Below are 22,366 nucleotides of genomic sequence, written 5' to 3'. Positions count from 1 at the left end.
GGGGGAGGGGGCGGAGCGGGGCGGGATCTGCGCGGCACATGCGCCGCCCGCCGCGGGGCCGGGGGCTGGGGGGGGGGGGGGGGGGGGGGGTCCGGGGGATGCTGCCGGGTTGGGGGGAAGCCCCGCTGGTGGGGAGGAGCCCCAAGGGATGCTCTCTGGGTGTGGGGGGGGACCCCACGCTGCGCGTTCTGCCGGGTCTGGGGTCGGCAGCGGGAGCGCTGTGGGGTGCTGGGGGGCAGCCCCCAGCTCTCTGGTTGGGGCCGCTTCCAGAGCAGGGCTCTGTGTAGCCAAGGGCTCGCCAAGGGCTGCTTGACCCCCTCCCAATTCCTGACCTGGGGAAGGCGCGCGCCAAGGTGTCCTGCGGGCAACCACCTCGGTGCGGGCCGAAGTTTTAACGTCCTCCGGCAGCTCCGAGACCTCTTACGGGGCCGTGGGAAACGCGTGGCCTGCCAGCAACGCACCCTTCCCCACAGCCATCCCCAGGCTCCCTCCCCAGCCTCCCGGGATCTGGAGGGGCTGGGCTGAGCCCCGACGCACCTCGCTGCACGGATGCTCAGCCATCAGGGCTCAGCCTGAGCCATCTATTGCCAGAAAAGCAGCCCTGATCCGCCGCCGGCGCTGCCCTTGCTGCTCCGGCCAGCGCTGGTCAAGAGCCACCCATAAGGAAACGATTACGGCTCGGTGCTCCGGCAGCCGGTTGGAATTTCTCCCCATAAACCCCATCCCTCGGCACGGAAAGAGGCCGCTCAGCAGCAGTGAGCCCAGCAGGAGCGATGGGCAAAGCCCTGGGATTTGTGGCAGCCCTGGCCCACGCCAGCCATGTCCCAGCAGGGGTTGGGGACAGGCAACAGGGACCCCCCCCAGCACCCCGAGCAGTCAGCGGGCTGGGGAAGCCACCGCTCACCCATCCTAAAGGGTTGGCTGTTAAAATTAACCCGCCGTGACCGGGTTTGGAAAGCCCTTTCCCGGGAATGACAGGAATGTCTTTATCCCGGCCAAAGCAGCGCCGGTGCAGGGCTGTTCGCGGAACCCGCTGCCAGAGCCTGGCTCGGCTGTAAACAGGCCAGGAGCCATAAAAACTCCACAAATTCCTCCAGCCCCCCTTTCCCTGGGATCAGGTGAGGGCCTGAAAGGCGGCAGGGATGCAACTGCAACCCCCCAAAACTGCGGTAGGCCCGCACGCGACGGCGGCGATGGTTCCTCGGTGCCACGGGACGGAGCGAAGGCAGCGCCTGCGGCTGCTCGGGGCCAGGAAAATGCCTGTCACTGCGCTGCGGTTTCGTGACCGTGGCCTGGAAGAATTTCGGTGGTGGGGTGTTTTTTTTTTTCGGAGCAGGCGGAGAAGCCATGCTCGCCGGCGAGCCAACGTGGCAGGGCTGGGCCAGCCCGGGGCTTGGGGTCGAGCAAGATGCTCCACACCATCCCCTGCCCTCGCTGGGTTTTCGGCTGCCCCCGGGACTGAATCTGCTGGGGCGGTGAGGACGGGAAACCCAGCTACCAGGAATGGGCTGCTCTGCATTGCTCGTTTATTTTATAGTGGGAAGCTTAACGTAGGAACAAAGAGCCGAGTCCGGGGCTGGGTGTGATGGGAGGCCTCTGCCACCCCCCGCGCCCCTGGTGCCGGCTGGGAGTTAAGGCTGCGCCAGCGTCAGTGCCAAGAGCTGGGGGCTCAGAGAGGGTGCGTGGATGCGGGGAGGGGGCCGAGTGCCACGCACAGGAGTGTGAGTCCCCAGGTGAGATGCTGCCGGCAGCCTCCAGCACGGCCTTGGAGCCAGAGTGCGGAAGCCAGGGTGGCGAGAGGTGGCTGACGGCCCCACGCGCTTGGTTTTCCAGGGTGAGAGGCCAGGGGTTGCTCCCGTCTTCCCTTCCCCTCCGGTCTCGCTGGCAGGAGGCTGGGCGCTCAGCTGACAGTCACGGGGAAGGCATTAGCAAAGTGAAGGGGAGTTTCCTTGCTAGAGAAGATGAGGTGCCTTCCCCCTGGCCCTCTCCTCCCACAACCCATCCCCACATCGCCCACCAGATAAGGCGGGCATGGGCACGGCCACGGGGTCCCCCACCATCCACAAGCCCCTCTCCCTCTGCCACAAAACCCACCGCATCCTCCGGTGGCCAGCAACCGGCGTCCCCTTCCCCTGGTCCGCGTCCCTTGGTCCCTGCCCCCAGTAACCGCGCGCACCCGCGGCCGCCGCGGGGGATGCTCAGAGGACCACTCGCCGGTCCAGCTGCTCTGCTCGCCCGGTTCGTTGGTGCCGCGCTTCCAGGTGCTTGTTTTGGACCTTCTCAAAGTGCTGCAGCAGCTCCGTGTAGTCGATGTTGGAGGCTGCCGTCCTCTTGAAGCCGGCACTCGCTTTGGTGCTGTCCCTGCGGGGTGGGAGCAGAAAAGTGAGGGTGGGAACGGGCAGGAGATGCTCGTGCCCCGGGCATCCATCGCAGGTAGCACCAAGGGCTTGTCCTGGAGCTGAGCCCAGCCCATCCTAGCGGTGCTGGTGCCCCATGAAACACCCCCAAAGACCCATTTCCCTCCCCCAAATACCTTTTTCCCTCCCCCAAAACATGAGATGGAGCCCACGAAATCCTAGGACAGGAAAGAGGGGACAAGGGACACCTGCCTCAGCACCCTGGCATCACACGGAAGGTTTAACCCCTCCAACACGAATGCTCCCACCCTGTCCCAACCCATTCTGGCTGAAAGCAGCAAGACTGGTTGGAAAAGGATGCCAGCGCCACATGCCTCAGTTTCTCTGCCTGGTTTTAGGAGCAAGCAAAAAATTTCCATGCGCTATAGCACAGAGGAAGGTTGGTGACAGCGGGGACAGCCTCAGGGGATGAGCACCCGCGGCCGGCGCCCCAGGGAGCACACAAATGGGGCTTTCAGCCCCATTTGTGTGCTCCCTGGGGCGCCGGCCGCGGGTGCTCATCCCCCAAAACTGTCCCCATGCGAAGGAGTGGACATCCACGGGATGCCCATCAGAGGACACGGGGGAACCCATGGGAAGATGGCAGGCGGCTCCGGAGGTCCCTACGTCCCCCCGGGGAGGGGGCAGCTGGGACTGGCCTGTTATGAAAGCCGGCTTCGGTGTTTGAAGGAATGTAGGTCAGAGTTAATCAGATGCTCAGGCCGTCTGACAGCTCCGGTTGCTCGAAAAAAAAACCCCGCTGCCGGGGGCTAGGGGAGGGGGAAAAAAGGCAGGGGGAAGAAGCACGTGCAGCCCCCCCCAGTTTAAATCAGTGCTGGGTTGTGGGTACGAGCTCAGCGCTGGAGGCCAGGAGGGATAAAAGCCAAGGAGCGGCGGCAGCGGGGGGTTAATTCAAAAACCTGCCCATTTCGGGAGCTCTTTTTGTTCCCAGGGCTTTGCAAAGGCAGACCCAGCTTTATCATCAGCCCGACCCTGCTCACTGGCCAAAGGGCTGGAGAACAAATCCCACCACTGGCATTTAACCAGGGGTGGGCAGCATCCCTGGGCACAGGGATTTCGGCTGGTCCCCAGGGCGATGCTGCCCCTGCACATCACTGCTCATGGCTCCCTGAAGGCTGGGGGTGGGGATGGAGAAGCAAACCCCAGGCGTGCATGGGTGACAGGGTCCTTTTGGGTGCCATGAAGGCCGTCTGGACTGGGGGACACACACATGCTTTGGGAGCACCCCCCGGCTGCCGACATCTCTCTCCGACATCTCACTCCGACATCTCTCTCCGTAAACCTCCTTCCCGGCTCTGCTCGTTTCCATAGCGACCCCACAAGTGAAATTTTCCATCCCGGATGCCAAATGCCTGTGGATGAGGCACAGCCCTCCCAGGGTTACCAAATATAGACACAAAACCCCCCCCGAGCCAACGCTCCCGGCCACGGGGCAAGGAGCAGCTGCGGCCGCAAACGAGCCGAGGAGCGAAAAAAAGAAGATGGGGCTGAGCCCAGGATGGTGGGGACGCTCGGCCGCGGGGGGACGGCTGGTCGGGCCCCGATGCCGGGGGTCCGTCCCCGCAGCACTTACGCGGTCTGCATGAGCTCAGGGTTGGGCACGCACTGCAGGCGGTGGGAGAGGAGCTGGAAGGCGCTGCTCTGGGGCAGCAGCATCAGCAGGCCATAGAGCGCCTTGATCAGGTAAGGGTTGTTCTTCACGTCCAGCAGCTGCAGGCGGAGATCTGGAAGAGGAGAGGAAGAGGATGGGGAGGCAGGTAAAATGCCATTTCGCCTCCAGCCTCAATAGCAGGTTCCTCCCAACCCAGCTGATGATCCTGGGGAGGCTGTAAGCACCAGCAGCCTCTCCCCTTGCATTAACTCATCCACCTTTGTGTCCCCAACACGCCAGAAGCCCCTCTTCTCACCACAGCCCCCAGCTGCCAGCCAGGGAAGTGGGGCAGAGGCTTCCCACGTCTCCCATCCCTCTCATCCCCGAGCCCGTCCATGCTGTCTGCCTGAGGACACACGTGCGACATGAGAGTGCTCCTCAGCTTCTGCAGAATTAGTAGAAATACCCTCCCCAGGGCATCACACGTCAGGAGGGCTGGGTGACACCCTCCTAGGGACTCTCTGGAGCAGAAGGGATCATCTTTGCTCAGCCCTGATGGTTACGTGTGCTGTGCCATGGCACGTTGCTCCGTGGAGGGAAAACCGCCTTCCTGCTCCATCCCTCGTGGTGCTCAGGGGTCGACGGGCCTTCCGGAGCCCCAAAGACAACGCAGGTCCCACCTGGGGCAGCCCAGGGGATGGAGCAAGAGGTCCCTGCCCCAGCACTTAACCTCCTGGTTGCCACTGGGACTTCTGGGGTCTCCCTGCGAAGGGACCCACACCCAGAGATGCTGCTCTACGCCTGTCCCCTAACCTGAAATTTGGAGATGAAGGGTGAGTGGGGTGGAGAACCCTCAAGGAAACGTTTGGGACTGTGGAAAACCACCTTGCATGGTGGGAAGGAAAGTCATCCTCAGGATGAAGCACATGGCACCAGGGGAGGAAGTGTGACCGAAGGCCACCCCACACTGCCATTGCCTGGCAGCTCGAACCCTCTTTCCTCAAACATGCCCCCAAATATTCCTCCAACTATTCCCCTAGATAGCCCTGGACCTATACAGTCCCCTCCTGAAGTCCTTTCCGAGACGTTTCTTAATGCCCAGCTTCACCTCCAAGGAGAAGGAGCCCAGGAGCAGCCAAACATCATTGCAAGAAACCCCCTGGCAGCCATGGGGGGTCATGTCCCAAAACCCCACCTTTTTTCTTGCTAAGGGCCCCAGCAGCGCCTGCAATGCCACCCCGCATTTCCAAGGGTGGCACGTGTGGCTCCCTGCAACTGTGCCCCTCCAGAGATACTCAGCGTGGCCCAGGCCCCCCCATATCCTTCCACAATCCCTTTGTTTGGTACCAGCTCCGCTCGCTCTCATAACCTATATTTGGGGGGCGAGTGGCTCCCTCAGCGCTGCCAGCGTGCCCGTCCCCGGTGGGCAGCTCCAGCGCTGGGCAAACCTCCTAGCAAGAAGTCTGATAACTTCTGCTCTATTTACTCGTGCGGCGGCTGCCACTTGCGATGGAGGAGCGGGGAGGAGGATGGGCCTGGGGTGGGGGAGCACCACGCGCCGCCCCTTCCCCTCGCGGGGTTTTCCTCCTTACATGTGAATATGGGGCACTCGATGAGCTGCACCAGCTTGTCCACCTCAGTGAGGAAATCCACGGTGACCTCCAGATCCCCGCTGGATGCGGCTGTTAAGGACGTTACCTTGGAAAAGGGTGGCCCTGCAGCAGCAGATGGTTTGCCCGGGTGATGCCCGGCGTGGACAGCGGCTCTGCCAAACCCTCCCGGCACCCGCAGCTCCCACGGGAAGCAAGCAGGCAGGGTGGGAAGGTCTGCGGGGAGGCCAAGGGATGACGGAAGGAAACAAGATAAGCAGGAAGGGATGGGGGAAAAAGCAGGCTGCCCAAAAAGCCAGCAGCTTGCCTAGCCAGAGAGCGGGCAGGAAGACGGTGCAAGGGAGGACGCTTGCTTTTATCCCCCTGGCCCACGGGGACGGCACAGAGGCGATGCCGAGCGCTCCCGTCCCCCAGGAGATATGCTGGTGTGAACTGGGAAGGGAATCCAAGTGCATTACTAAGCTTCTTCGTATGGAAAGCTACTCAGGGAGGCTTGGTGGTTGCCAGCAATGAAAATAATCATTCTGCTGCACACAGACGGTGGGCTGACTGGGAACCGCACCGCGCTGGGCGCTGCCTGCTCCTCATCGGGCCAGGAGGCCAAAGCCTTCATCTTCCTGGGAGGAAGAGGATGCTGAGGAGCCTCCCCTCTCGGGCAGGGGAAGGTCAGGGCTCAGCCAGCACACACTTTCCTCTTTTTACACCACAAAAAATAAGGATGACATAAGGGGAAGGGAACTGGCACGCACCCAGCACAGGCTGCCCGGCCCTCTCGTCGTGGCGATGCCGCCCTGGTAATGATGGGCTACAGGCAGGAGGCTGGGCTGGCCCACAGAGTGACCTTGGTGGCCACAGAGGGATCAGGGGCCAGCCTGGCCACCGGCCTCACAGAAAACCCCCAAAGGATACAATTTCTGGATGAGGTCGTAGGCGTGCTTGTAGTTCTGGGTAAGGAAGCAGAGGGACACAGTTGTCACAGGGTTGTGACACCAGGACCGGTACAGGCAGCAGAAGAGGTTACGGCTTTCCTGGGGAAAGAGGGAGCCATCAGGGCTGGGTCAACAGCGGGAGCAACGATGTGGCACAGAGAGCCCTGGGTCCCCAACTCCAACCCACCGGGCTGGCAAGTGCCACTGATACACGAAGGGACATTTGTGGACCCACCAAGTCAGCCTGGCTCTGAGGTGAGCCTGCCAGCCTCGGGAGATGGAGACGAGGCTGCCCAGGGTGGTGGGGTGGCCCTCTGGGGTGCTGCGTCCACCGCAGGATGAGCGGGTGGAGAATGGTGGCTGGCCCAGCCAAGGGGACACCACTGTATAGCTGACCTGTGTGAGGAGGAGGAGAAGTCTTCCTCGCTCTCCCTGCCTTGCTTGGGTGTTGCTGGTGCCAGTAGCAGCTGCTCGGCAAACCCTGTGGGCGTGTTCCTGGCAGGGACAGCTGAGGGACTGGGGGGCTCTGCTCCTGCTGTCACCTGTCCCCTAGCCCGTGTCAGGGTGGAGGGAAGGAGGCAGCAGCTGCTTGAGGGCTCGAGGAGCCCGTTCCCATGCAGGGGGAGAAAAGCAAGAACTGGACACGTCCTTCAAGCCTCCCTCAACTCCTGAAGAGAGGAAGATCAAAGAGGCCACCCTGGGCGCCCAAGCTCCAGTGCTGGGACCTGCCAGGTGGGGACTGAGCAGCAAGGTGGCTGCTAGGTCCCCACCTGGCACCCCCATTATGTCCCCCACAGCAGCTGAGCCCACTCCCGCTGCCCATACCGGGGTCTTCAGGTCCTTCAGTTGGTTCCTCAGCTGGAAGAGCTCAGAGGACGTCAGCAGGATGGTGTTCAGAGTGTGGACCATGGTAGAGGCGAACTTGAGGTCCTCTTCCCGAAGCAGGATGTCTGCCATGGAGTGGAAGATGTTTTCTGCGTTCAGAAGTAGACAAAGCTGCCTACGTACCACAGAGGAGAGAAACGAAGGGGAGAAGGATGGTTAACGCATGCAGCTGAGACCCCGACCCAAGCCTGTGCACCAGCTCCTTCCTGCAGAGAGGACCAGGGGTGAGAGATACGGGTGCACCAGAGGCTGGGTGAGTGTGGTGGCACCAGAAGGGAGATGCTGTGGGACAATACCAGGCTCTGCATTTGCAGGGTGCAGCTATTCACACCAGGGCAAGGCCAAAAAAAAATAGCTGGGCTAAGACACATCCCCGGCCGTGCTGCTCTGGGACCTCGCCAGCACTCACCACCGTGTCTTGCTGCCACCTCAAGCCTCCCAGCAACCTCCCTCAAGAGTTTTCAGCATCACTTTCCACCCTGACAACTGCAGGGAGGGTGCAGCAGCACCGTTACAGATGGCATGTGAGGGCCCAGTCAGACCAGTATCCCCCTGACGCCAGGGAACTGGGGGGGAGCGAGCGTGGCCACCGGGACAAACCACTCCCTCCTGGAGCTGTGCAACCCAGACCCTTGGAGCCAGAGGCTGCCTTTCCCTCTACAGCCTCCCTTCTTCCAGTAACCTGCCCCATTGCTCCTTGAACTCCTGGCTCCCAGGAAAGCCTGTGCGAGGGGCTCAGGAGCTCCAGCCGGTGAAGCTGGAAGATGCCTCTGCTCTCCTCAAAACACGGCACAGCCGGCGCCACGGCCCATGCTGATCCGCCTGGCTGGGCCCAGCAGGTCATGGCAGGAATGTTCTGCTTAACAAACCAGTCTCAAGGTTTTCAACATTTTAGACCAGAAACCAAAAACCAGATTTTTTTTTTTTTTTTTCTTCGGTGTTTGTTTGGATTTGGGGATTTCCTGTTTTTCTCCAGCCTCCTGCCTTCTTGAGCGGTTTGTCTGAGGACACCTGAAACGCTGCCCAGTGCCGGCTCAGCTCTCCGGTGCCCACACTGGGGAGACCCCGGGGAGCCCACCCAGCTCCCCAGCTTCTCCTGAAATGGGGATGCTCCCCAGCTCCCCACATCTCCCCCGCAGGCTGACGGGGAACCTCAGCACTGTGGGAGATGCTGGCATCCCCCAGAGCATCTCTGCTTTCCCCCAACTCCTACCACACACTGTTCCCCACCAGACAATCTCAGCTGGCAACCAACTCCCTCCATGGAGGCAGATCAGAAGGGTTTAGGAGGCAAAACAAGGAGCACTCGCTTTGGCGGCTGGGTGGGAGGTGCTCGCTAGCTGCTCGGCCAGGAGGTGGGAGGCACACCTAAACCACCCCCGGGGTCACATTTACACCTCCTGGGGTGAGGAAGAGGAAGGAAGCGAGTTTCCAGCTCTCATCCCAGCTCATACCAGTGTATGGCTATAGGAAGACATCAAAGACCATATCTTAAAGTCTGTTTTTTTTTAGGGATGCAAGAAGTGGATGGGGAAATGAAGAAATGGATTTTCCCTCCTAACACGTAGAGGAAGAAATCCCCCATCTTCCTCCCAAATCTGCCAAGCAACCCAGTCCCCTCCTGCCCAGCCCCGGCTCCTCTCCATCGGCAGCTCCCGCATCCCGCGAGGCCACTGCCGGACAATGAGATGCTCTGTGCGGGCTTTTACGTAACCCAACCCGGCAATCGCCCTGGACCGCGTTAAAATGGAACGGGCTGTGATAAATAAGCTCATTTATCCCAATTATTCTTACGTAACCGGCTGCATTCATGGGGATGAAAACGCTTCCCCGATTTTCTCGCTGCTTGGATGCGGGCTGGCTGGAGGAGGGAGAGCGATGGGAAAGCGAAGCGTTGAGGCAGGGAAGGGGAAGGCAGAGGCTTTGAGTTCAGCCTGACAGAGCCAAAAGCAAATCAATAGCTCAGCATTGCAGGCAGGATCCGGTCATCGCCAGCTGCAGCAAAGCGAGCCCAGCCTGGGCAAGTCCAAGCCCAGCCCAGGAGTGAGCTGGCTCCATCCCACACTTCTCCAGTAAGAGGGGATAACTGGATGCCCCATCCTTGCCCAGCTTCCTCCAGCAGCTGTGCTGGAGCTGGCACTGTGCACTTGGACCGTGAAGTGGGATGATTTACCACGCCCAAAGAGGGGACGGGTCCTCCAGGGACAGACACCGGGAGATTTTTACCCCCAGTGGCAAAGTGCCCCGTGTGCTGGTACCGGTTCTTCTGCGCCGCTGCCAGATGCTCGGGGCCGGTGAGAAGCCGGTTTTACACCTTCCAGGCAGCAAGGCTCCAAAAAGAGCTCAAATAAGCTCAGCCAAACCAAAAACAGTGCTGGCGAGCATCAAGGGTAATTCAGCGACCTCCGGAGCTGCCCTCATCCGCCCACGGCAGGGATGCCGGGTGGGTCCCCCCTCCACGGCTCCTCCATGGAAAAGGAGGGCTCTCGCTTTCCATAAATAGGAGCTCTGACATTTGGCTGGCTAACGCCGCGCTCCCAGCGAGCGGGGGGCTGAACGCGAGCCGCTTTCTAATTCCAGGCCTGGTTTTGATTAGCGGGGAAGGGTTGGGTTTGTTCCCCCTCCCTTCAGTGGCACTGGGAAACTGGAAGCCGTTGGGATGTTAAAGGAGCAGCCGCACGGAGCCTGTCCTCAGCCTGTCCCCTGCCTCGCTGCCCCATCAGGGTGCCCACCCCTCCAGCTGCCCCCAGGTAGGGGCTCTCTGGGAACCACCAGCAGAATGAGTTTGCCAGTGCTCAGCAGCTTCTCCCCATGCATCCAAAGACCCCAAACTCCCCTGCTGAAGCCCAAAAGCGATCCCCAAAGGAGGGGACGACTGGCCAACCATGCAGCTGCCAGCCTCCATGACAGCAGCCAGCAGCTGAGCCTGACTGCCAGCGCCAAGCGGCTGCCGGTGAGACGGGAGGGGTCCCCCGGAGCCGATCCCCTGGGAGGCTTCAATGGCACGAGGGGAACGCGCGGCTGGCTGGGAGGAGGCAGGGGACTGGGCTGCAGAGGGGACAGGTGGCTTCAAACCAACCAGGCAGCAGCCGAGATGCCGGAGGGGCGGCTGCGGAAAGGGATGGGGCAGAAGGGACAGCGAGCGGGAGCCATACACCCCATAAATATATACACAGATCCACCCATAAATATAAATACATACATCAGATGTATACACCCTGGATATATACATCCCATAAACACATATATATACACAACCCATCTGTGAAACTCCAAATCCCAGTTACTAACGGAGCTGGCTGCGGCTCACCCCCCCATCCACCTGCCTGCGCTTTGATGTGATGACGGAAGGAGCCGGCTAATCCCCTCCCGAAGCATCACCCCAGCAAGACGCCTCTCCCCGGGGCTCTCCCTGCATCCCCGCAGGTGACACGTGGGTCCCCTTGCCCACGGGGAGCTGGCGATCCCCCCGAGGACCTCTCAGCATGGGAGAGGAGGGGAAGAAGGGCCCCTGGGGAGGCAGCAGGCGCAGAGCATCACCACATCGCATCGCCCAGACGTTAGGCAGTCGTCGGCGCAGGCACATGGCGGCGATAATGAAGTGCGGCACTTAGGCCATTAAAATTTAACTCCTTAAATTAAAAGGGTTATTCAAGCCTTTCCAACGGAGCCAAGGAACGCGGCTGCGGGCAGATGGGAGGCAGTGCCTGCCTGCAGCATGGCGATGGGGCACATCCCCTGCTCGTTGCCTTGGATGCGGCCGAGTCGCGGAGGGGACCCAGCGGGTCACCTCCAGCCCCTGCTGTGGGGACAGGACCCTGCCCTCCCTCCAGCCTGAAGAACCCCTTGGCCAGACGACGCTGGCCAAGGGAAGAGCCAAGGTGATCACCACCAGCCTTGCATTGCCGGGCCACCTTGAGGTCCCCTTGCATCCCCGAGCTGCATCCCAGCTGCGCCCCATTCCCATTAAGCACCACAGCCCGATCTGGTGGCCACCGAGTCACCAGTGATGCGATGTCAATCGCAAGCAATTCCCATCACGCTAACGATCGGCGGGGCGGATGGGGTGGCCGAGTTTCGGGGACAAGCCGAAAGCCTCGGGGCAGGGAGCTGCTGTGGGGCCGCACGCAGGAGCCCAGGGAACGTCAGAGCGATGGGGCGGCTTCAGAGCCACATTTCCAATTAAGGCCAGGCCCTGGTGTCCCTCCCAGCCCTGTTGCTTTGACAGCTTGATGCCTGGAAACCCGGCTAATCTAAACATCATCCAAACATCAGCGTGGCAGGGAGCCGTGGAGCTCCCATCCCACCCGCTCACCCCTTTAACTGCTTCAACCCCAAGCCACCGTGCAGGAACAGGCGGCAAAGGGTCAGGGCAGCCCGATGCTTGCTTGAAGCGGGTGAAAATCTGTTTCTTTTTCATAAAATAATAATTAAAAGATGAAATCCAGCCCTGCTGTGGAGGAGACACCGTCCCCTCGGTTGGGATCTGCAGGGAGCCCTGGGGGGAGCACTCCTGGCCCCCTCCCCTTGCCCAGCCATGCTGAGCACCATCCCGCTGCGTTCAATTAAGCAGGTGCCTCTTCATTAAGCACCAGTGATTCACTTTATTAGCTTCGAGCAGACATGGGGCCCCAGCAGGGAGAGGATTGGTCCTTGTCCCACTTCCAGCAACTGGGACAGTGCCGGAGCTGGGAAAGGAGCTGGTCGAGGATGGGGAGAGCGATGCTCCGAGGGGCTCTGCCCCGCTTTTCAGCTTGCAAGGCCAGACCGCTGCGTCTGCCATGGCTATGAGGAGGGCAGAACCCCTCCATCCTTCCTCCCCACCCTCCTCTTCCTCCACTTCAGGCTTCACTTTTCTCCCCAAGGCTTTTTACCATCCTTCCTCCCAACTTCAGGCTCCCCGGGAGATGCCCCAGCTCAACCTGCCTGCCCAGGGGACCTGCAGCCCTGGCGATCCCCGTCCCCTTCCCCTTGAAATCCTCCTGCCAGAAAAAGCAGTATCCCCATCCCAGCCCAGCAGCTGGGATCCTTCAGGAATTTGCAGAGCACGCAGCCCCACAGATAAAATTAGGATGGAGGGGAGAGGGAGGAGAGAGCGGGGAAGGCAGGAGGGTGCTGTTTCTCCCATCCTTCCCCACCACAGCTGCAAAGAAAATCCCAGTCCTCCATTTTTCTCCCCGCCTTTGCTGAATCCAGGCTCTGGAGCCGCTCCTCCGGGCACGGGAAACCATGGCAACCCCGGCAGCTCCCACTTTCAAAATTCATAGCGTTTCATGTAAGGCTTCAGGAAGTTTAGGAGAAGTGGGGCTCCTTTTGCAGGAAGCACAGGCACGCTCCACCCCTCCATCTCCACTCTCCCACCCACCCATTCCCATCTCAAAGCAAGCCTCTGCCGGTACGCTTCCCTAATGAGCCTGGGTCCTCATCAAGAGACAAAGAGTACCTGGTGGGGTCTGTCTCCTGGGGATGGGCTCGCAGGCACCAAGATGGAGCGAGATACATGGTGGAGCATGAGGATCTGCTGGACATGGGAAGCTGTAAAGTACAACCCGTCCAAGGAGAGCTGAGGACAGCACGGACAAGTCCTTAGGAAGACCAGCTCTGGAGCCGGAAGCCGTCACGGCTCGCCCCAGGTGAGCAAAGAGCCTGCTCGAGCCAGGAAGACAATGTGAGCAAGAGCCGGACTCACATCTCCTTCTTCATGTGGCTTTTGGACTCTTCTTGATGTTCTGACGTTCAGGTCCTGCTCTTTGAGATGTCAGTCAACCAGGAACGGGCGCATTGGATCAAAGGGAGCCCATGAGCAGGAAGGACAAGAGTGTCCAGTTTAATGTGTGGCAAAGCCTGAACTTTCTTTTCAGCCTCAGCAGACCTGGTTTCTCGTGATGGTAATTGAGTTTCCACAGGAAACTCAGTGAAAGTCATGGACCAGAGACGGGCAGATCCTGGGAGATGTGCGGGACCCAGGGAGGAGATGTGAGGATCTTGGGAAGCTGGAGACAGCCCTGCAATGCCTTCGCTTGAAAAAGGGAAAGATGCAGAGTGTTTCACTGCAAACAAGAAAACCCTCCCATGAAGCGTCTGCTCGGCAGAAGCCATCAGCGTGACAACTGCTGAAGGAGCTGTGGTGCCAGCTCAGCACTGGGCTGGGGCCATCTCCTCCATAACGTGCTCCCCAGGGACCCCCAAGAGCAACAGAGGGGGAACCCTCAGAGGAGCACAGCACAAACGCACACTAGTATTTCAGACCAGCTTCAGATGGTGAAACAGCACCTCAGTCTTGCAGACCCTCAGCGCCTGGTTTCTGCTCCTCGTGATGCTCCCCTCAGACACCAGACCGTTGGGAGGACCCCGTCTCGCTTGGCAGGATGGCTTTGCCACTGCTCGCTTGCCTACCAAAGCTGCGAGCCCAGCCCACAGCTGGGCACTTCCACCTTGACTCATGATGAACCCAGCCTTGGTCCCACCTTGGACACTGGCTGACTAGAGAACAGCGTCCTTCGAAGAGATCACCTTCAGTTCATAAAGCAGATAGCCAACACCTCCAGGCACTTACACCATCAGCGAAATACCCACAGCTCCACACTGAACAGGAGGCAGAAACAGGACAGTACCAAGGAGAAGGAAGAGTTTCTTCAGAGGAAGTTTGAAGAAACTTCTTCAGTTTCTTCTGATCATCTTCAGCACAGAATATCCTCTAATATCCTCTGAGATGAGCCAGAAGCTAAAAGATAACTAAATTTGGAAACTTAATGGTCCACTCAGCCCAAGGTATCGCCCAAATCTTACGCATAACACAGACAAATGTGCCAACTCCTCCAAGGGGAAACCCACAGCCAGCAGCAGCCTCCAGTTGCCCCAGTTAGTGTGTCCCAAAAGTTTCCTCCAGGAAACCTTACAGCGACCCGTGGATAAATCTATCCTGCCCACGCAGACATTGATGACCTGCAAAGCTTATATGGTGCTGTAGAAACACCTGAGCATCTACAGGAGGCTCACCTGGAAAAAAAGGCAGCCCTCCTCCTCTAAACTCTCCAGAAAAGCAAAAAATAACCCCCCTGAGGCATCTCTTTTACAACTTTTAAACCTGCTGACGACTCGACAGCAAAACGGATGGCAAACACAATACTCGCCTTGCTGCCCAAGGGCTCTTGGGGCTTCAAGCCCCGGGCAGGAGGCACAGGCAGCAGTGTCACAGCGTGTGCCTGGCAGGGCTGGAACTCTGGCTCCACCACCACTTGCCTGCCAGAGCAGAAACCCGGGCTCCAGCCCACCTCCTCAGCTGAGGGGCACCACTCACGTTCAGCCCAGCCCTCCAGAGTCCGATCCCAGAGGTGGATCTACACTGGGCAGCGATGTTTTCAGGCAAGCATCCCCTGTTTTGAAGGGGAGGAAGGGCAGGGGCTGACTGAGGAGGGGGGGAGAAGCGTAAAACAGCAGCAGATCCTTTGAGACGTACGCTTCCCTTTCAGGCTGACAGCTGTGGCCTAATTTTCAAGAAAACTGACAAGCGCCTTATTTCTCCCCCTATAATTTCTCTTTGCTGCAAATAAAATAGGTTAAAGGAGCGGGCACAAAGCTGTGACAACAGGAGCTGGGAGAGGCTGATCCAGTTCGGGGCGTGCACAGCTTGCGGAGACATGGGAGCCGTGGTCCCTGAGCTTGCTCTTCCCCTTCCCTCCCCATCGCTTTGCTTTAAGATGAAGAAATAAAAGTGCTTTTGCTCCCAAAAGCGTGGCTAAGGAGCAGGTTGCTGTATTGGAGGTGGATGAGCCTTTGCATCGCCCCAGTAGGGACAAGTTGTATATCTGCCCTGTAGGGAAGGGATCCCAAGGGGGGATGCAGCCCGAGGAGCCTCGCTCCCTGTAACCCTCAAAGCCGGCAGATGCGGGAGAGGAGAGCGGCTGGATGCTCTCTGCAGCGCCAGCACCCTAAGAACACCCAGTGCTACGAGGGGACCTGCTCCAGGCGCAGCTGAGCACTCAGAGCAGCTCACGCACCAAAGGGAAGGAGCTCCAACCAGGGTGGCTTTTGCACAGCTCCACACTTTCAGCAGGGAGCGGAAAATGTCCCATCCCGGGAGCAGAGCGCCTGGCTGGACCCACAGATGGGAGTTATGGAGCCTGCAGCTGGGGTGAGCGCTTCCCAGGGCAGCATCCAGCCTTGAGCATCCACCTTTGATGGAAACCTGTGGCAAAACATGACTGTGGGAAGCACCGGAGCATCCTCACCCACCTGCTGCTTGTGTCTGCAATCGCTGGGCGGCACGTGAGGAGGGAGGGCTGCGCGCCTGTCGCCGGCAGAGAGCCATGGGCTGCAAGATGCTCGAAAGCAGCCAAGAACGGAAAAAAATCTCTTAATGAGAGGAGCAGGAGGCACAAGACTCAGCCCTGCCTTGAGGTTTTTAACTGAGCATGCCCTGCACCTTGGGGATAATCCCAGGCAAGGTCCCCTGTAAGAGAGGGGAAAAACGCCGTTGTTCAGCCTCTCTCAGACTCCCTGCCCTGGCTTTTCGCTCTGCAGAGATGAATAAACCGAGATGTCACATTTGCAAAGCAAGAGAAGGAAACACCATCAGAACACCCAAGCCCCAACCGACAGGATCAGACGGGTTAATTTAGCAGCTAACGGCCAAAACCACCCCCCTCACCTGCACGAACCGACCGTCTCGCCTCCCCATGACGAGGTCCTCACATTGTCAGCCACGCAAAGAAAATTTGGGAGACACCTTGGAAGCTGCTCATGCTGAAGCCCTGCTCCGGGGAACGTGACGGTTAGCAAGCACGGAAGCTGTGGGCTCCTCTCCCTGCTGCCCAGCCCACCTCGCTTTTCTGGAGCGCTCCTGTTGGGATCCCAGGGAAAGCACTGGGAGGGAGCAAATATTCCCCCCCCCCGGGAATCTGCCTTTTGAAGGAACTTGGCCATTTTGGGAGGATTTTCCTCCCCTACGCACACTTCCCCTTCCTCCCCTCCACCCTCTCGCTGACCTGAACTAGTCCCAGCCCACTCTGGCACTGCCGCTCACATGTGGTTCCCATTTTTCCACAGGAAAACCCATCAAATCCTTCCAGGGAGCTCCAAGTATGGCTGGTCCCGGAGCAGCTTTGACAGGTAGGACAGTGAGCGTATCCCCAGGGGCTGGTCCTCTCCCAGCTCCCATAGCTCAGTGGAGGTATCTCCCGTCCTTCCCTGATGGCTCCAGCCCCAGCAGGTATAATCCTCAGGCAGCAACCAGGCTCCTCCATCGTGAAGGTCATGCTGCTGATGGCTCCCAGCGCATTGCAACCCTAGGTCCAACCTCCAGGCCCAGGGGAAACTGGGTTTTTTCCCCACAGCTGAGGGTATCAGAGAGCCCAGCACAACGCCCCATAGCCTTGGTGAATTACTATCTGATTAAGCACATGCTCGCCTGGGCTTGCAGAGCCCATGTGAGAACTGGTGGCTGTTGGAGGTACAGTGAGGTTGCCAGCTCCCACCCCAAATTCACAGGAAAGCCCGAGAGGAGCACACAGGGCGATCACCACGCAGGGCTGGGGCAGTGGGAGATGCGTAAAAGCAGAGCCTGGTTGCCACCGCACCACTAAAGCACCGCTGCGGATCTCCGGGCATAGGGGATTCTCACAGCTGGCTGGTGGCAAAGCTGGGGAGAGGAGATTTTGGGGAGTGCGCAGGGGTTAAAGGAAAGCGCAGAGGAACGAGCCGGAGATGAGCAATGAGAAGCTCACAGACACCAGTGCCGGGGATGCTCACCGCCCTGCTCCATTGCCCTGTGCCCGGCCTGGGGCTCAGACAGGAGGAAGCCCTGCTTTCTGCTTTGCAAATGGGTGGAAAAAAAATAAATAAAAAGCTTTCTCTGGTTCCTCCTCGCTGCAAGGCACGAGGAGGGGGATGGAGAGTGCACAGTTCATTAAGGCAGAAGGGCAGGCGGCCAGCGAGCATCCTGGCAGGCAGAGCAGTGTATTTTCGCAGGGTCGCTGCCTCCCAGCACAGAAGCTTCCCTTGTAGCACTCACAGCTGTTTGGATTTTACCCGAGTTCATATCACAGCTTATCAAAGGGGCTGCATTTTTTTTTCCTTTTTCTTTTTTTTTTTGCACTTTGCTGAGTACAAGCCGAACGGTTCCCGCAAAAACAAACGCAGGTTTTGTTCTGCAATGCAGTGGCCCGGAGGGTGGGAGAGAGGAAGAGGCCACACGCGTCCCCCCCACCAGCCCCAGTTCAGTTACTGGTGGGGCAGAGGCATTTTTGGGGCACAGGTTTGACAATGGGAGCTGGAGGGGGCACGGTGGCATCAGCACACCTGAAGGAAGGAGGAGTGGGAGGGGGTTCCACATCCCAGCCCTGGGAGCCTCCAGCTCGTCAGGAGACCAAAGCAGGCTCATCGGGAAGCGTCGAGACATTTGGCCAAGCAAGTGTCACGTCCAGAGGAGCCCAAGAGTGTCCAGACCTGGGACAAGAGGAGGATTTTGGTTAGCCCCAGCTCTTGAGCATCCCTGGCGATGGGCTAGGAGGTGGACAGCGAGGCAGGAGGAAAGGAGGTTAAGGATGGGGTGGGGGGACCAGGATGGGGCAGGGGGACAGTGCATCGCCGCAGGATGATGGCGAAACACAGCTGGAGCTTGCGCCAATGATCCCCGGCGGCTTCCGCATCCCCCTGTCACCAAAGCAGACCCGCCTGCAGCGACACTCCCATCCCACTCCCTTCCCAGAGCCCTCCCCACTGGGATGCTGGCGGCCGCCCTTCCCTTCCCGCTTCCCTAGACAGCCCTGGGAATGCTAGGCAGGCCGAGCAGAAAGCGATTTAACATGCTTCTCACCGCCTGCCTGCCAAGAGCGTCGGATGTCTGTGCTCTGCAGGACGCACTGGCCCTCTGCTCGCCCCCCTCTCCAATTCCCCATCCCAGTTAGCAGGTTCAAACCCACTTTGCTTCTTTTTTCCTACTTTTTGGGGAGAAAGGGGTGTCGCGCAGTCAACCCCAGCCTCTCTCAGAGGCAGAAGGGTCCCCCCCCAGCCCAAAGAGAAGGGACCGGCCGCCTCAGCGCTATGCGAAGAGCATCACCATAAAGCCCTCCATGTACCCAACGTGAAGTGCTGGTGTTTGTCCCCAGCTCTGGACTCTCCGCTGGCTTCATCCAGGCAGGACTTTGAGACCTCAAGGAAAAGGCAGGATTTCCAGCCAGGTGAACTCTTCCCGTCTGCAGAAGTCATAAACCCATGACCTCATCACGAGACTTGGGATTTTCCAGCTCCCCAGCTAATGCCATAAATCAGCTGAATAACCTTATCTGCTCCAGCCTATATCTTCCAGAGCTGATGGAGAATCAGTCCACCCTCCTGGCCACCCCTCAATGGGGTTTAAGCATCCCTCAAAAAGCCAAGGACCATCCCCAGACGAAAGACCGAGCCCTGCTGCATGCATCTCACAGGAGATGGCTGAAAAGTCACCCCAGGGCCCCCTCCACGCAGCTTAACCTCAGAAAATGCCCCGTGAGAAGGTGCCAGGCAGCAGGAAGGTTTATTTAACGGCTCTATTAAACAAGCTGAGACAACCCCTGCACACAGGCCCCTGCCTGGAGAGCAAAGCGCTGACTCAGGCATCCTCTCGCGCCCCAGGGTGCCACTGCTCAGCGAGAAAATGGCCTCTCTGGGCTTAAAAGTTAAGCCTTTCACTTCAAAGCATCCACGCACACCACACATGGGGCTGTCTCCAGCCACTTGAGAACATCCCGTACCCCAGAGGGTTCATTTGCTGTCCTGGCAAGGTACAGGACATGAGTGCCTGAGCTGCTCCCTCTCAGAGAGCAGCAAAAAGCTAGCTGTTTGGGTACTAGGCTCGGCTTAGCAAGATAAATCGGTTCCCAGAGCTCAGACGGACCACAGGGACAGCACAGGGGCTGCACAACCAGCCCTGGGGAGGGATGAGAGGGGAGAAGACTGCTCCTTCCAAGGGCAAGCTGCTAGGGCAGCCAGCCCTGTTCCCAAACCATACTCTGAGCAGCAACACTGATGTCCCTGGGGTAGGGCTTAGCCTCTCACTTAATCTCCCCCACCCCACAGCGCTGGTATCAACAGGCAAGCATTAAATCCAGCCTGTAAATCTTGGTGTGAGCCGAAAACCACGGTGCCGCTCCATTGCCTGCCTCCTGACCGGCTGAGCAGCTCTCCCTCCACAGGGTTCCTGCCCGGAGGATGACCGTGCTGCTCCAAGGAGCCATGTGATGCTTTGGAAGCTTCTCTGCATTTTTCTGCTGCTCCAAGCCATCGTCCGGAGGCCAGCAGCTGAATGTGAATATTTGCTTCTTGCTTAAGGGCTCCGTTGACTCCAGGACGGCCACGTGCCAGCTAGGGCAGATAGCTCCCAGTTAGCGGGAAGGTTGGAAGGTCTCGGGTTTGCTCATCAAGGTGAGAGGTAACACTGAGCGACGGACGACGCTTGTGACTCCGACAGCCCTTTGGGAGCCACCTCTGAGTGGCAACATGCCTGGCTCGAAAGGAGAAAGCAGCGCTTTGAATCCTGAGCTTCAAAGGCAGAATAACTTTACTGGCTTCTAAAAAAATTCACGTGACTGTGAGAGAGACCGACCCCTAAAGGAAACTCTGCATCTGCTGTGAAGCAGGAAACCAATGCCAAGCCAAAAAAAGTCCTTGGAAGAGACCATGGGAACCGGTTTGCCACCTCTCCAGTTCCCCAAGGGAAGAGGGGTGGGCAGCATGAGACGGCTTTTCCCCCCAGGAGACAGCAATGGGCAGGTGACCATCCCGGCTTGCTCTGGAGGACTCTGGGTGATCTGTACCACTGGAGCCGCCTTGGCACATCCCTTCACAAGGAGAGTCCCTCTCCCAGGTGTTCATAAGGCATCTGAGCAGCTGTGAAGAGCCCTGAAGAGCCTTTTCCTGGATGTTTCTCTTCCCTTGTCCTCCTGCTGGGGTTCCTCCATGAGGTCTCCTTAGGTTATGGCATGGATGAGGCATCACACCATGGTTTGATCTGGTGATGCTGTGCTGGATCTCACCAGGGGAGGTGGCAGACCGAGAATGGCACCTCCAAGGACATCTCTTGGACGCACCAGCAGCACTGGCAGATGGACCATGTGCCAGTGCTGGGTTATCCCTCAGCCCAGTGGTCCCAGGCAAGGGAAAAGAAAATATGTGGGTTCTTCCTAATGAACATCAGAAGGTTTTAGAGCCATTTGCCTGTTATTTTAAAGACAGTTTGTGTTTCTGCTTAGCTCCACTCTGTCTTCTCCGGCAAACCATCTCGAGATACTCAGCTTGGGACCGGGGTCACCCATCACAGCCCCCACCTCTGCCCAGGAGGACTGTGGATGCTTCTCCCACCCACTTCCCCACGGTGAGCAGGCACCAGAGCAGCTCTGCATGACTCAGAGACCACATATCCCTACAGAGCACGAGACAGTCCCACTTCCACGGGCTCCTGTAGAGATCATTACTCAAACCGCGCTCCCCTCCTCAGGCACAGGATAACCTCTGCCTCCAGGACTTTGAGGAAGTTATCAGGAGAGACTAAAGTCCTTTCAGAGTTAGCAACCAGGCATGAACAACCCTAAGCTGGGCTAGAAAATAAATTACCTTGAACCGTAGACCCTCCGTCTGACCTCACGGACCTTCGAACTCGCCCACTGACAACGTGACGCGGAAAACTGCTGCACTGTGCTTTAGCAAATACCCTGGCCCCCCTTTCCTCTTCCCCTGAGCACTCATCCTTCGGCTGATAATCATTGCCTAAACTTAACAAGTCTATTTTCCCTGCTTTCCTGTTCCTGGGCCGGCCGGCAGCAGAAAGGGGTAATGGTGGTCCCACAGGGGAGGGGAAGACGATGGGCACAAAGAGAGCAAAGGGTGCCAGCGGTGAGGGAGGACCACGCTTTAGCACATGCTGTCCCAGTCTCTCAAGCATCCCTCTCGTGCTCTCCAGTATCTCCCAAGTCAAACATAAGGCTGGCTTCTCACCCCGCTGTGTGAAACAGCTGAGCTGGCTTGTGGACAGGGGAGGGATGTAACGTGGGAACGCGCATACGGCTTCAATTTGGAAGGCAGCTAAAAATAGCACCACGAGGCTCCCACATTCACTGGGGCTCTCCGACAAGAGATCAATCTTTTCCAGAGACTCCTGTAAAAGTTTTCCTCCTCTATTCCTGTCTTGCTGTCTCTGGAGGCAGCAGAGATGTAGTTAACACCAGCACTTCAGCCGCCATCAGTAGGTTTCAGAGTTAATCGCTAGTACCTGAGGGCACAGCTCACTTTTCCTAGAACAACCGCTTTGGCTTCAGACCTGCATCTACCCCACGTGAGCCACAATGTGACTTTTTTTTCGCTTTACCGGATTTTTTAGGGCATGAGTCACCATAAAGAGCCCTGGCTTGCGGAGCTGCCCTGAGCCGGTCCCACTGCACCGCTGGCTGGCTGCTGGGAAAGTTGGCCCCACCAGCCAAGGCTCATCCTGCCACAGCCAAAGGGAAAAATTTGAGGTCGCCATGACATGGGCGAGCTTTTAAATGTGACCCTGCCCAGGTTCACTATTGCTCTAATTACCCTGCTCCCTTAACGAGGAATACAGCCGCTTTTCCTGTCAAGGGCTGCTCAAACCAGGGGCTGCGCTGACCGGGAGAAGAGGAGGATGCTACGAGTGTGATATTGCCTCTTCCCTGTTCTTAGATCCCCATATAATTAAACCAACATTTCCAGACTCCTATCAGAAGTAAAAAAACATATGCTCAGCTAGAGTTTTTTTTTTTTTGCAAGGAGAAATAGTTTTTCAATGGGTATTTGGGATACGGCACCGTGTTGCAGCTCAAACAGCTGCTGCAACCCTGCCCTGCCCATGTTTCGTCTCGTTTTTGAAGCCGTATTTCATCCTGCAACCCGCCATGCTTTGTCCTGACACTCATCAGTCATGGGATGAAGCCAGTGGCA

At 58.5% G+C, this 22,366-nt stretch overlaps 1 protein-coding gene across 3 annotated transcripts in view; it reads right to left on the bottom strand.

The window, feature by feature from the left end:
* Positions 1-1,509: 1,509 nt before the first annotated feature.
* Positions 1,510-22,366, bottom strand: part of VAC14 (VAC14 component of PIKFYVE complex) — a 61,491-nt gene continuing 40,634 nt past the window's right edge. Inside the window, exons 15-19 of one of the 3 annotated variants that reach the window (XM_086757794.1) lie at positions 7,373-7,547; positions 6,528-6,646; positions 5,601-5,680; positions 3,991-4,141; positions 1,510-2,361 (exon numbers count right to left, since the gene is read on the bottom strand). In XM_086757794.1, the coding sequence (XP_086613920.1) occupies positions 2,199-2,361; positions 3,991-4,141; positions 5,601-5,680; positions 6,528-6,646; positions 7,373-7,547 (688 nt within the window). In that variant the 3' untranslated portion in view covers positions 1,510-2,198. Of the gene's footprint in view, positions 2,362-3,990; positions 4,142-5,600; positions 5,681-6,527; positions 6,647-7,372; positions 7,548-12,875; positions 13,452-22,366 lie in introns of those variants that run through there. The other 2 variants (XR_015259970.1, XM_086757795.1) reach the window with 2 other exon arrangements.

This window comes from Chlamydotis macqueenii, chromosome 13 (assembly GCF_036417535.1).
Source record: "Chlamydotis macqueenii isolate bChlMac1 chromosome 13, bChlMac1.mat, whole genome shotgun sequence".
In the NCBI taxonomy this organism is placed as follows: Eukaryota; Metazoa; Chordata; class Aves; order Otidiformes; family Otididae; genus Chlamydotis; species Chlamydotis macqueenii.
Note: the sequence above shows the minus strand (reverse complement) of the source record. Positions and strands in the feature narration are given on the sequence as shown.